At 39.5% G+C, this 13,515-nt stretch overlaps 1 protein-coding gene and 1 non-coding gene across 11 annotated transcripts in view; both read right to left on the bottom strand.

The window, feature by feature from the left end:
* BIVM (basic, immunoglobulin-like variable motif containing) overlaps nt 1-13,515 on the bottom strand; it is a 54,984-nt gene that overhangs the window by 28,334 nt on the left and 13,135 nt on the right. For 9 of the 10 annotated variants that reach the window (XM_074378509.1, XM_074378507.1, XM_074378511.1 and 6 more), the window contains 4 exons: nt 7,060-7,192; nt 5,098-5,184; nt 4,062-4,158; nt 1,479-3,201 (listed from right to left, as the gene is read on the bottom strand). In XM_074378509.1, coding sequence (XP_074234610.1) covers nt 2,908-3,201; nt 4,062-4,158; nt 5,098-5,184; nt 7,060-7,192 — 611 coding nt within the window. In that variant the 3' untranslated portion in view covers nt 1,479-2,907. Of the gene's footprint in view, nt 1-1,478; nt 3,202-4,061; nt 4,159-5,097; nt 5,185-7,059; nt 7,193-13,515 lie in introns of those variants that run through there. The other variant, XM_074378512.1, reaches the window with a different exon arrangement.
* TRNAT-CGU (transfer RNA threonine (anticodon CGU)) lies at nt 9,058-9,129 on the bottom strand. Its single transcript has one exon. It is a non-coding gene; the product is annotated as a tRNA-Thr (tRNA).

The raw sequence follows: 13,515 nt of genomic DNA, 5'->3' as shown, positions 1-13,515 counted from the left end.
AAGGAGAAAGGTACAGGAGAAACCAAACCTGTCCACACCTTGATCTTGGGCTTCTAGCCTCTGTAACCACAAGAAAATAAACGTCTGTTGTTTAAGCCACCCAGTCTGGTATTTTATTATGGCAGCTCTAGCAAACTGAGACACCCTATGAACAAGGCAGGTTTCTTCACCAGTGAGAGTGCGAATAAAATGGAGATGCCACTTCTTTTTGTGGTGGTTCTGAGATCAGTGATTTAACGTGAAACACCTAGTAGGTAATGGTGCTCTAATTAGTTTGTCGAGTGAATGACTGAGGAGGAGAACGCTATGGGTAAAACTGAAATACAGAATGTGATGGATTGTACAGCACCTTGCCTGAGCCCCTCTGGTGTCCGGGAGAAGACAAGTCGGGAATTACTACAGCTGCTGCACCAGCTTGGCCAAATGATGGGGCATACTAGCAGGAAAACTGACAGTTTCAGGATTTGACCTAAATGAACATTTTTTACTACTTGAGAGCTGGGTAAAAACGAATAGCCACTGTGAGCATTTGAGTACTCTAAGTGCTTTTAAAACTAGAGTAACATTTCTTGAATACAAAATTCTTTTGAAGGGACAGCAACTAAGTGTATATTTGATTTACAAGGAATTGTTTCCTTTAGTTGCTATTTCAAGGGCTAACAGGATTCTGACAGTAAAATACACATCTCTGAGGGTAAAAATAATAGCAACCACTTAAATAGCAATTTCAGTCTACCAAGTACTGTTCTCAACACATTATAAGCATTAACTTATTCTTGAAAACAATTTATAAAATCAATACTATTATCCCCATTTTACCAATGAGGAAATATACACAGGAAAAATAATCTTAACTTGCCCAAGGTGATACAGCTAATTAGAGAAGAGCCAGTAGTATGAACTTTTGTTGCTTCTGTGGAAACTCCAAAGCAAAACTGACCAAGAAATTAAATATACAGGAATGTTACTAATCTTGAAAGAGAAATATGCACTAACTTGCTTACAGATTCTGAAAGAGCAGGCTCTGTAAACCTTTGAATAACTGCTAAACTTGTAAGGCAAGTTATAAGTGATCATATATATTAAGACTTTCATACAAGTTGATTATGGCCAATAAGCAGTGTATATAAACACATCCTCTTTTCCTAGATGTCACGGTACTCTTTGTTTTACGTTGCATTCATCTTATTTCCTCTTGGCTCTTCCTACCAGCCTCTTCCCTGAAGTATTTGGCTGAACTATATGAAATTGCTGATCCTCAACCATGTTTGACCTACAGAAATGACAGTTTCATTTGGTTCAAGCTAATGTAACAATTAAGTTTTCTATTTCCTGTTATAAAGTCTTACAGAAATCTAAAATTATAGACATCATGCATAGTGTCTCAGTGAATATAAAAGTCAGATACAATATGCTACTTCAAACAGAATTATAAGGATACTCCCTTCCTAAAACAAAGGTTCAAAACATTCACATGATTAAAAGTAGAAAACAAAACTTTATTGATGAAAACTTCTTAAAAGTTCCAGTATGAAGTAACAAAAATCAACAACCTACAAATCTCCTTTCAGTCCTTTGCAGTTCAAGCAAAATATTCTCTTCAGAAAAAAAAGACCATTTCATAATATATATCCCCTTCTGTAGGCTAGGCATGTCTGAGTGGATAAATGGATACAAAATTCAAAAGAGAAGAAAATGAAAATATTTTAAAAATAAAAATCTGAACCCTCTCCTTGAGGTGTATTGCAGTATGGTTACCAACATATTCAGCACCTTGTAATAATCAAGTTACTGATTTGAGTCCTGGAACAGCCCTGAAATGGAAGAACAAGAGATCCCAGTTGTTGGTGAGTCACAGGTTGGCAGCAGAAGAAAAATTGATAGCAACTAGAGAGAAGCTCAAATACATGAAATCCACACTATCTGAACTATTTAACACTCACTTCCAACAGCTAATGGTCTATATGGTTTAAAAAAGGAAAGAGCTCAGACTCTGGAATATGGCTAGTTGCCCTCTTGAGTGATGTGGCCTTCCTAACGCAACCTGAATGCTGTTATCAACATCTGACTCCAAACTGAGGGACCAGTCAAATATCAGAAGATCTCATTTCAGAGGTTACCTTGGGTATAAAAATTTCAGATGCCACTTATTCTTCTACTCTATCCCTAAAACAAGGTTTATTGTAGACTTACAGAAGTCTTCCAAGACCTAACGTTCTTGTCAGTATTTGACAGTAACATACCAAGTCATGAAACTCAAGAATACCTGAATCGATGCACTAAGTCACCCACCAATAGAAAAGATTGGTGTCTTGACTCTTTTCTCTTTTGCTTCCTTATTGAGAATCCTGAGAACGTCCATCAGGAAACAAAGGAGGCAGGCAAGATACTGCTACAAGTAAAGGAATTTCTAGACTCACTGAATCATTTTAAATGAGCTTTGACCACGAGAGAAAAGTAGAAATCAACAGCCCCACTTTTTTTTTAAAGGGCAGATAGTTAGTACCTTACATCTTGAGCTTAGGAATAAAACCCCCTGCAACAAACATCTAGGGATCAAGTCATAAGAAATCACTTCATGCTTAAGTATTTCCAATTGTGATGCTATTGAGTGAAATTAAGTTTGATTTGTTTATATGTAATTTTAATGGACTTTGTGAAATTGTCCAGAATGTTTATATACTCAACTTTAAAAGGACAAAAAAAAAATCTGTGCTTATCTGCTTACATATCGGAAATCACCCATCATAATCATATACACGCTTATTTACTGGAGAACTACAAGGTTATGTTTTATACCACAAGATCTGTTCCTATTTCATATAGACTTAAAATCTGGTACTGCCTTCACGCAGTCCTGTGTAGACCAGCTGAGTGTGAAACACAAGTTGTCGGTACCCAGCATGGTCAGTCATTTCCATCGTAATCACTGTAACCGTGGTAGCCACTGTTCCTTCTCTCATGGATACTGGACATCTTTTTCCACGTTGAGTCTTGATGGAAGTTAGCACTGAAAGACCGGCCCAGACGCCCGTGCTGCTTCTTGGAGATATTGTCCTCACTTTCAGATTTGGCAATTCCCTGGGCATGTGTTGGAGGTTGTGATTCTTGTCTAATGGTTCCAAATGGAAAGTTCCAAAGGCCAAATCTTTGCCAATTAAGTCTCTGGAATGCTATGATGCAATGCAAATTTCCCCCAACCTGAGAAGAAAAAAAAAAATGTTGGGTTAAGAAAAATGATAGGAAATTAATTATACTAATATGTGGGTTCCTACAAATTCCCTTGTTTTTCCCTCTTCGCCTGCCTCTAAACAGTACTTATCCTTTCAGACATCATCAGATCACATTATCCAGCATCTTACCTGACCAGCTGCCTCTACAAAAATATAACAATGCTCACAGGAGCCAAACACCTTTCCCCCCACCTGCCTTTCTGTCACTCACACACACTACACCCTCCCAAGCTTCCCAATCCAAACACCAAGACCATTCCTCCTCCTCTCCCCCCTAGACATTCTCCATGTGTGAGGGAGGTGATATCAACGCGACGTGTGATCCGTCCACAGAACCTACCTTTCCCTGAGAACTGCCCCCAGCAGCCTTGTTTGTACACCTGGCTTTGCCCCATGGCCACAGTTAATTTTCCTTGGGAGTGAACACCCCTGCCAAGCTGGGCCAAGACTACAGAACTGGGCTGGAGGCAGGCCAGTCTCAGACTAGACTGCTCCCCTGGAAGGGAGACCTAAGTTGAAAGACGATGATCTTCAGGAAGAGAACAGCCAGACAAAAAGAGAGATAAGAACAACACAGCTCCCAAGAACGGGACAGACTGGCTCCTCGGCCCCTGCTGACAATCTCCTACCTGGTACCAGTCCCTTATGATCCAGGCCAGACTCCGTGCACCTTCCTTTAAAGAGACCCCTGTGTCTTTAACATAATTTTCACTTTTCTGTCTACAGTCATCTGAACTGGGTTTCTGTTATTTACAACGTAGAGTGCTGACTAAAATAACTGCACTGTGGCCAGCTGAGAAATGCTTTCAAAAACAATGGTGTTCTTACCTTCTTTGTTTTTCGATACTGCAGCCCCCTCTCCAAGTGCCGGATGTCTAGATATTCTGGATTTTGAGTGTTTAGATCAGTAACGATATCTGCCCATCTATAGTTAAGAAGGAAGGATAAAGCATAATTTTAAGTTCAAAACACCACTGTAATGGAACTTTTCACATGAGCAGTTTGCTACAGTACTACCATGCAATAATTCTTGTATCACAGGATTATTCCATCTACTAAGCTTTAATAAATTGTTTTTAAGACAATTCTGTTTATCCAACTATTGCCAACATTAAAAATGGTTACTCTCCGTATGAAATAATATATATCAACCTCTTAGATGACATCCTGCAGGCTAATGTAGAAACATTCCATACTCCCTTTTTGATTGGAGCCAAGTACATTTTCAAAAGACTTATAAATCAATATGCCTTTACTCACAAACAACATGAATAATTGTGTATAAAATCCAATGCAGTTACAAATTGCTTTGTACTGCAAAGCTGTTCCTAGAACTAATAAGTGAATTTGGTAAAGATGCAAGATTTAAGGCCTATATAGAAAAATCCATTGTATTTTTGTATACTCCCAGAAAATAACTGGGAAATGAAGTGTTTTAAAAACCAATTTACAGGGACAATATGCAATATCTTGTAATAACCCATAATGGAAAATAATCTGAAAATATATATATATAATGAATCACTTTGCTATACGTCTGAAATAACACAATATTGTACATCAACTATACTTCAGTGTTAAAAAGTCAATTTACAATAGCATAAAGAAACACACTCAGGGAAAATTTTTAACCAAATACATATAAAACTGCTAAAAAACACAAAACATTGCTGAGAGAAATTAAAGCTCTAGTCAAGTGGAGATACAGTCTATGTTCACAGATGGGAAGATGCCATATTGTTAAGATGTAATTCTCCCAAAACTAAGCAATGGATTCTATGGATTCTATTCTAATCAAAATCCCCACAGGCTTTTTAGCAAAAACTGGAAAAAAAAAAAAAAAAAAGTGGGGGAATTAACATACCTTTTACAGTGAATGGCAGGATGTTTTCTACTTGATTCTCCAATTAAGATCCAGTATTCTACTTCTTGTGGTGAGAGGGGACCCCTGCTAAAGATAAAATACATTCACAGTAAGCTTCATAAAGTCGTTCACTCCCTTGACAATACTGTTTCAGTTATATATTCATAAAAGATAGACTGAGGTTTATGCAAAGACAGCATTCATTAATACTAGAATAGATATTGGAGTTCATGCTTGAGCAAATATGTGACAGTCATTAAAGAGAAAGCATAAATATGATTTAAGTCTTGACCCCCATTATGAAACATAGAACAAAAAAGTTGAAATATACCACATCTCAGCGTCTTGGGGGGAAAAAACACCCGAGTATGCTACCACAAGAATTCCTTAACTGTAGTTCTTTCACTACACTTTCATAAAGTTCCAAAAGGCCTCCTAGGTGGGAGGGCACATAGCTCAGTGGTACAGCATGTGCTTAGCAGGCACAAGGTCCTGGGTTCAATCCTCAGTACCTCCATTAAAAAAATAAATAAATCTAATTACCTCCCCCCACAAAAAAAAAAGAAAAAAAAATTGTAAAAGGCATCCTAAAAACAGAACCCTAAAGCAGCAGTATACCTGTGGAACTTTTAAACATACTGATGCCCTAGACCCACCCCCTGGAAATTCTAATTCTAGTAGGTCTGGAGTAGAGCACAACGGGGATGGGCGGAGGGGGATTTACGCAGCTGTAAAAGCATCTCAGGTGGTCTTTAGGTGCAGGCAGAAGTGAGGAGCCCTCCTCTAAAGGATACAAAGTAGGAGTACCTACTTTTTCACGTTTTACATTTGACAGATGTCTGGAGTAAGGTCAAACTGCAGGATGAAACTATAGAAAAAGCCACAATAAGCCTCCCTGCCAGAGAGATGAACAGAAGATTTCGGAATCTGGAGAGACTGCATAGTTTTCCTCTTGCTCCTCATTCACAAAAATACAATGTCCAGCTTCCCGGTTCTTCCGGATCGCTGCCCCCACCCAGAGGCCACATTGGCCTCCAGCCTCAAAGAACCCATCTAACCCCAGACGACCAAGTCATGTTCTCCTCGCCTGACCTTCAGCCCTCACTGAGAAAGCAGTGCTGCTTCCTCCTCCTCAATTTCCAGCGCCACCCGCCCAGGCTGAACAAGCCAGACCCAGTTGGGTGAGGATAACCGTGCCTCCCAACCCTTCCACTCAAAGTGCCCATCGCTTCTGTTTCCAACATTCCCACATAGGACACTTCTCTGCTTTTAACTGTCCTGGCATTATCTCAACCCAAGGAAGAAAACTTGCTAAGGAGGGAAAAAAGTATTAAAATTCAGTCTCCTTCTCTTATTTATTGGTCTGTCTCTTCTAAAAAGATACAAGTTTACTTGCATGTAAACATAGTTAATAAAATAGAAACTCAGGATCAAGCAAAGAAAGAAACATACAAAGCCATAAGGGTAATATAGTTTCTGACACTAGAAATAAAAATTGGCTCTGGGCTTCCTTGTAGCCAGGACAGAAGGGGGACCCTGATGAATTCCATGTTATTCACCATGAGACAGGAAATCCTTTTTAACGTACTAAGTTGCGACAATATTCTTGACACTAAGATTCCATAATACATTTTCCCTAGGGGATGGTGGATGACGACACTGAGACATACTGTGTCAAGTCCTTTGCAACCATTTTATAATAAACATAAAGTGATCTTTCAAGTGACTTTCTCTTGGCATGACCCTGAACAACAGTATCTAAGTGGAGAATGTAAAAGCACAACTAACCAAACACAATTCTGCAAAAGATGAAGCGTAAATGTTTAAAAGAAGAGTCTTAATTTGATGTAAGGAAAGCAAATCACCAAGTCTTCCAATTTCTACGAAGCCAAATATTTCGTGAACGTTTTCTACAACGTGTTTTCCTGGCGAAGCACCCACATAAAACACAGAAATGCTTACCTGAATGCTTTATTAGCTTTAACAGGGGTTGCTTCAAAGCCAATTGGACAAAAGTAATGATTTTGACAATGGTAGATATAAGCTAGCGATTCATCTTTCAGTCCATGGGTTAACTTCGACAGGGCCCCTGATGCTACAAAAAAAAAAAAAAAAAAACCAACTGAGGGACCATTAAAGCACTGTCTGTGCTTTACACAAACTAGTTAAGGACTCGAAGACAGAAAAGACATTACTTGAAACACATGGACATTGCTCGGGGGAGGGGATGAAACGCTATCGACAGATTAAAAAAATTAAAGGATTTCAGTTTTACCCTTTAGATTGAAATTCCAATAAACCGAATAGCAAACTAAATAACTGAAATATGTCCTTGCTTACCAGAACCTTCAAATAACACACGTGCTTGTCTAAAAAATTTAATTACCATATAAAACCTAATACCTAGTGTATGCAGCAATGGTCTCAACTTCTCTGATTATGTATGTCTGTCATTAGAAATTTCTAAGTAATCATGCCAATTATAAGCATATTTGTTTATAAACTATGTATATATACTACTGTACTAATATGTCTTTATAAAAGATGCACAAAAAGTAGGACTTTTAAATTAGATTAAAATATAGACACTCTAGTATGTTCTTTCCATCCCACAGTGGTCATCTTTGCTTGGCTGCCATAAAACGGACATCCCAATTTGAAGGCCACTTGAGGTATACGGATCAATATAAATTCCAAACAAGTTCCAAAAATGGAAATTTTCCCCCACTAAAACACACTTCCATCTTTTCTACAAAAGTCACGCAAACCAGAGGAACAGATTTCACAAGCCAAGCGACAAGAACATCCCCAGAGAGGGGCTGCAGTACCACGGCATCCCCTTATAATCGCCTCTTGTGTATTTCCATAGCTGGATGTATTAGTTTTACCCTTTAGATTGAAATAAATTATGAAATAATTTCAAAAATATTACCCTAAGAAATAAGTTTTTACGTACTCAGTCCTCAAAGCCATTAACTGAGGTTTCATTAACTTGCATCTCCGGGAAGAAACTAAATTATTCATGAACAAATCACCCATTAAAACTGGAAGTCCTAAGAATGGTTGAAGTAGATGAAAGCTTGCAGGTTATGGTTTTTCTGATTGACTTTCTGGCCACTGAAACAGCTGAAGACCAAGAACAGCAGGTCAATGGCTATAGCAGAGCCAAGGAGGTGCGACCCCATCCCCATCCCCACCCCCACCCTGCAGACACACGCAATTTGTGAGTTTCATGGAGACAGCAGCATTTCTGTCTTCGGCTCTTTCCTCAAGGCTTCACCTGGGCCTTCCCCACAGATTTTTACTTCCTAGCATACCACCAGAGCATATCCGCACACAATGCAATCTTTTTTCCTAAAATCTCCATTTCATAATAAGAAACAGTCTTTCTGCTGTGTTGGGTTGAGATCCCCTGACCAATTCAAAACTGACACCCAAGAGGGCAGCTCTAAGTGAAGCATTGTAAGAACTAAAATTCAGAAGATGGTCAATATTTCATTTCCATAGTTGAACTTGATGGCAGATATGTTCCAGGATAGAGGCAAATGTAAACAGACAGATTTAGACTCATAAATTCAACGAATACTAAAGATGTTTATACACATAACTGGTTTAGGAAGAAGTCTTGAAATCTTTTTAGACTTGTGAAAATACTAAACAAAAAGTTAGCCCAAATAAATAAAATGTTTAATGAACTTTTACTGTAATCTTTTAATGGAAATTAAGTATTGCACACTTCTCCTCCTTTCTTAAGTCAACTATTATATAATACAAGATAGCTGACACTTCTTTACTGTGCTTATGAACAGTACTCACTTCCATGTCCTCAAGTATATTCGGGGGCAAATGAGACAGGTATGAAAGTTTGCTCTCATTAATATTCATGTCATTTTGTCAAATGTATAAATACTCTTTGACCAAGGGCATAAGGTGGCTTTTCTCTTTTTAATTTTTTTTTAATGGAGGTACTGGGGATTGAACCCAGGACCTTGTGCATACGAAGCGTGCGCTCTACCACTGAGCTATACCCTCATCACCCGAGGCGCTTTTCCTTCTATGGAGTAATGATCAAGCTACTCAGAAACGTTTTTCCTTCTTACTTCAAGGTTCATAACAACATTCGGATGCATTTAGATTAGGAATCAGTAAACTTTTTCTTTAAGGGCCAGTTAGTACATGTTCAAGGTTGTGGGTCACGGGCAATATGCTTACTATTCAATTCAGCAACCACAGCATGAAAGCAGCCGTAGGCAATGTGTAAGCAAAAGGGTACGTCTGAGTGCCAATAAAACTTTACTTACAAAATGGGGCTGCCAGCTTACCAGCTGTTATTTGCCAACTACTAATTTAGATCAGTAATTTTCAAACTTATCTGGACATGGAACCCTTTCTGCAAGGGAAGTTTACACGGCCGGTCAGTCCATAAAAAGGATCAAAGCAGAGTCACTGTGGCCAAAAAGGGGATAGGGAGTCGAGGTGTCCGCCCCCTCCTGAACAAGCCCCTAGGCACTGCCACAGAATTCCACTCAACTGAGCACAGTTTGAAAAATCACCGAATCCCCCATCAGTGGAAGACTAACCTCTTGATAATGATGTTGGACAGCACCTCTTCAGAAAGGCTACAGGAGTAGTTCTCAAATTTGAGCACAAAGGGCTTGTTAAATAGCAGATTGCTAGTACCTACATCCTCAGTGACTGGCCCAGCAGGTCTCAGCTGGGGCCCAAGAATTTGTATGTCTAACAAGCTACCAGGTGATGCTGTTACTCATCTAGGGGCCATACTTTGAAAGCCACTGGTCTAAGGTTAAGAGGACATTTTCATCGAACTCAATTCAGAAAGCAATTTATGAGCACCTGCTAACTCTAGCAGGAACTGCAGGGAAGCAAAGACAGGAAATGCACAGTGCATCAAGCTGCCCTCGTGGGGAAGATACAACAAGTACCTTCAATACAGGGTGGAGTACGACAGTGCCACAAAAAAGGATGGAATTCCACAGAGAAAGAGTACATAGGTTCGAGGAATCAAGGAGGGGGTGGCATCAGAGACAGAACTTAATAAACTGGCAGGATTTCAACAATCTGGACAGAGGAAAGAGCGTAAGGAGAAAACAGACTCACTGGAGGAGAGGGATACACTCAAGGAACAGCACACAGTCCAGTTTGGAATACAGGGTACCATGGTTAGTGTGGAGAGGCCTACCGGAGGGCACCCCCCGAATTTCAGGATAAGGTCAGAAAAAGATCACCCTCTGAAACAAAAGACAGTAAATACAGTATTTAATACATTAAAAGAGTCATCCAAGAAAGGGATTCTATTTAGGAGAAGGCATATCAATGTGTTACAGATGGAACTAAATTAGAACGATGTTCCATCTAGACCAGAGTAGATCTAAAATCTGAAACTTAAGTGACAAAGCAACCACTACCAAATGCAGAGCCATGACCTGTAAGGTGCAGAGAAAGCAGAACAAAACTACCAGGATTAGCTGGCCTGGCTGTGCTGTGAAGAGCGACACATGTCCTCAGCGGCCAGCGAGAGAATTCTGGTGCCTTTGATACTGTATTTCTCACTCTAAGTTAATATATCAACACTCTGATATTCTTTGAGCTAGTTTAGTATGAGTTTAAGCTTGTTAAGTCTGATCACTTATAGAAGAACTACAGAGAACTCAAGAAGAACTTATCATAATGTATTTTTATACCTTCAAAGACAAGAACCAGAGTCTGCAATCCCACAACATAATCATCCTGCCGGGCTCTTACTCCCTTGACATCTTTTAAATACAGCTGGTACATGGAGGGCAGCAGTGAAAGATCACTGTGTACTGGCCTGGAACGATGCCAAGGAGTTTATGCTTTAAGCAAGCACTAGAGAGCTCCCAAAGTCAAAAGGGGTATATTAGCACTGCACGTCAAAAAGATTTTTCTGGCCTTGTGCCTAATATGACTTGGAGAAAACCAGAGGATGAGGAAAACAGGATATTAACACATAGTCCACCCAAGACTCACTAAGACACTGGAGTTAGCTGGTAGCAATGGCCCCGGGGGGACATACACGAGGTATGTCAGGACAGGGCAGAGGAAACTATTCTCTGTTGAGCAAATAGAAGTTACAAAACCAAATAGAAGAATACAAATTAAATACATGGGGGAGGGTCTAGCTCAGTGGTAGAGAGCATGCTTAGCATGCAGGAGGTCTTGGGTTCAATCCCCAGTACTTCCCCTAAAAATAAATAAATAAGCAAACAAACGAAAAACCTAATTACCCCCCCCCAATTTTTTTTAAATGAAATACATTTCAAGCTAGCTATTAAAAACAAATGAATCTAACAAGATTAAACTGTATAGTACAGGGAAATATATACAAGGTCTTATGGTAGCTCACAGAGAAAACAATGTCTCAATGAATATATATATGTTCACGTATGACTGAAAAATTGTGCTCTACACTGGAATTTGACACAACATTGTAAAATGATTATAAATCAATAAAAAATTTTAAAAAAATGAATCTAGACATCCCTGGCACAAATGTTGGCAGCTTGACCAAGGGCTCAGACATTGAGTGATGTCTAAGGAAACCAACAGTTTGAAGTTACCTGAATAATAAAATAGAAAGTGAGTAATAAAAAGTGAACCAACAGTTTGAAGCTATTGTAGACAACTTCTGGCACAAACTTTTACTATGAAGCGCTAAAAAAATTACTTCAACTCATATCAATAGTCAAATCAGTTCATTTTACCAAAATCCCTGAATTTCATTTTGATTTCATGAGTGGGCTCAGTTTGCATTCACTGAAGTCCCACTAGAAATAAGCATGTCCACCAGCACCAGGGAATTATGAAATCAAAGAAGTGTAATTCCCCAGGAAAGTGTAAAATTTTGTGGAAAACAAGCCTAATAGCCCATAAAAATAATCTAAACCAAAAAAAGAGACAAAGTATTTTTTAAATGCACTGCAACAGCTGGCAAGGGTTCTCACTACTGAATATCCCAGATAAATGAGAACAGTCCATCTCTGCAACCATTTCTTCCACAATGAGAGGGAACAGAAAAGACTTCTGTTTGACCTATGTACCACTCCTCCCTCTGAATACAGTCAGAAGTCCCAGGGTCACAGGTGCAAGGTCAGGGGACATCACACAGAATCAAAACACTACTGAGGGCAGTCCCTATCGGTCAAGGAGCTGGGCAGACACATTAAAAAGATGCAACATAATATCAGGCTGCACAGGCCAAATGCCAAACCACAGATGCAAACAATCAGTACTACAAGAATTAAGAGGAATCCGAGCATCAGAGATAAGGCAGGGCCCATGAGGGAGCACTCATTACTGAAGAGGAAGATAAGAATATTCCAAGAAGGAGGCAGATCAATCATCCTTCAGAAAATACACAGACAAAGAGACAGTGAGGAGTCACATATTGTAACAGGGAAAATGAAAACAGGAATAAAACTGGGGAAATACAGTATTAAAATTTATTTGAAGAAATTACAGCAACCATTCCTCTCCTCCTCCCTAAAAAAAAGAGGGGAAGAGTCAGGGAATAGGTTGTTTATCCTATTCCTCAAATGAAAAAGGCTGATGTATGTTGGAAAGTACAGCCTTCCTTAGTTTTTAACTGCCTGATCAATTATTGAGAAAGGTGTGTTGACAGCCTCACTGGAAAGAAGAAAAACAATTACTGACACACCATTTAAAGCTGCTCTTTCCACAGAGACAGGCCCCCTGCAAGCGCACAGAATTCAGTCAGTAAGAATAAAGCTAACACTTATGGAGTCCTTACTCTGTGTCAAGCAAGGAGCTAAGTGTAGTACAAATATGTCTCCTTTTATCTTCACAGTGACCCTATGGGGTGGGTAAAAATACGGAGACAAGGTCTATGCTAGACTCAGTAAGCGAAGTGTCTAAGTGCCTTGTTCAAGGTTACAAAACCAGTATGTGCGAAACCAACATGTGAACTCCAAGCTTGCCTGACTCATCACCAACTTGATACACATGATAAAGGGCAACAGAAGCACACCCACTCTATGCACAGTCTTTGCTCTTAGTAAACCATATACCCTCTACTGACAAAGACTCTCTGCTTGACCAAACCTCAATTGGGCATCTCTGAGCCCCTTCCCAACTAGCCTTCCATCTTGGACTTCTTGCTGAGTCCAGTTTTAGCAAGAATCCTGCTGAAGACAGTTTAGAGGGACTCCCCTACCCCTGATATCTGATTAAGGTCCTAGTCCTTCACCCTCGATGTCTAAGCCCTTGGCCTGCCTGTTACAAGAATCCTGTGCAAACACTTTAGCAAGAATCCCCTTACCCCTGATGTCTCCTATTAATAATTTTCCATCCACTGAACCCCTCACTCTGCTAGTTGGCTATAAATTCCCAACCATCTTTGTTGTATTTGGGGTTGAGCCT

Source organism: Camelus bactrianus, chromosome 14 (genome assembly GCF_048773025.1).
Source record: "Camelus bactrianus isolate YW-2024 breed Bactrian camel chromosome 14, ASM4877302v1, whole genome shotgun sequence".
NCBI classification, from domain to species: domain Eukaryota; kingdom Metazoa; phylum Chordata; class Mammalia; order Artiodactyla; family Camelidae; genus Camelus; species Camelus bactrianus.
This window is presented reverse-complemented; position numbering and strand designations above follow the sequence as displayed.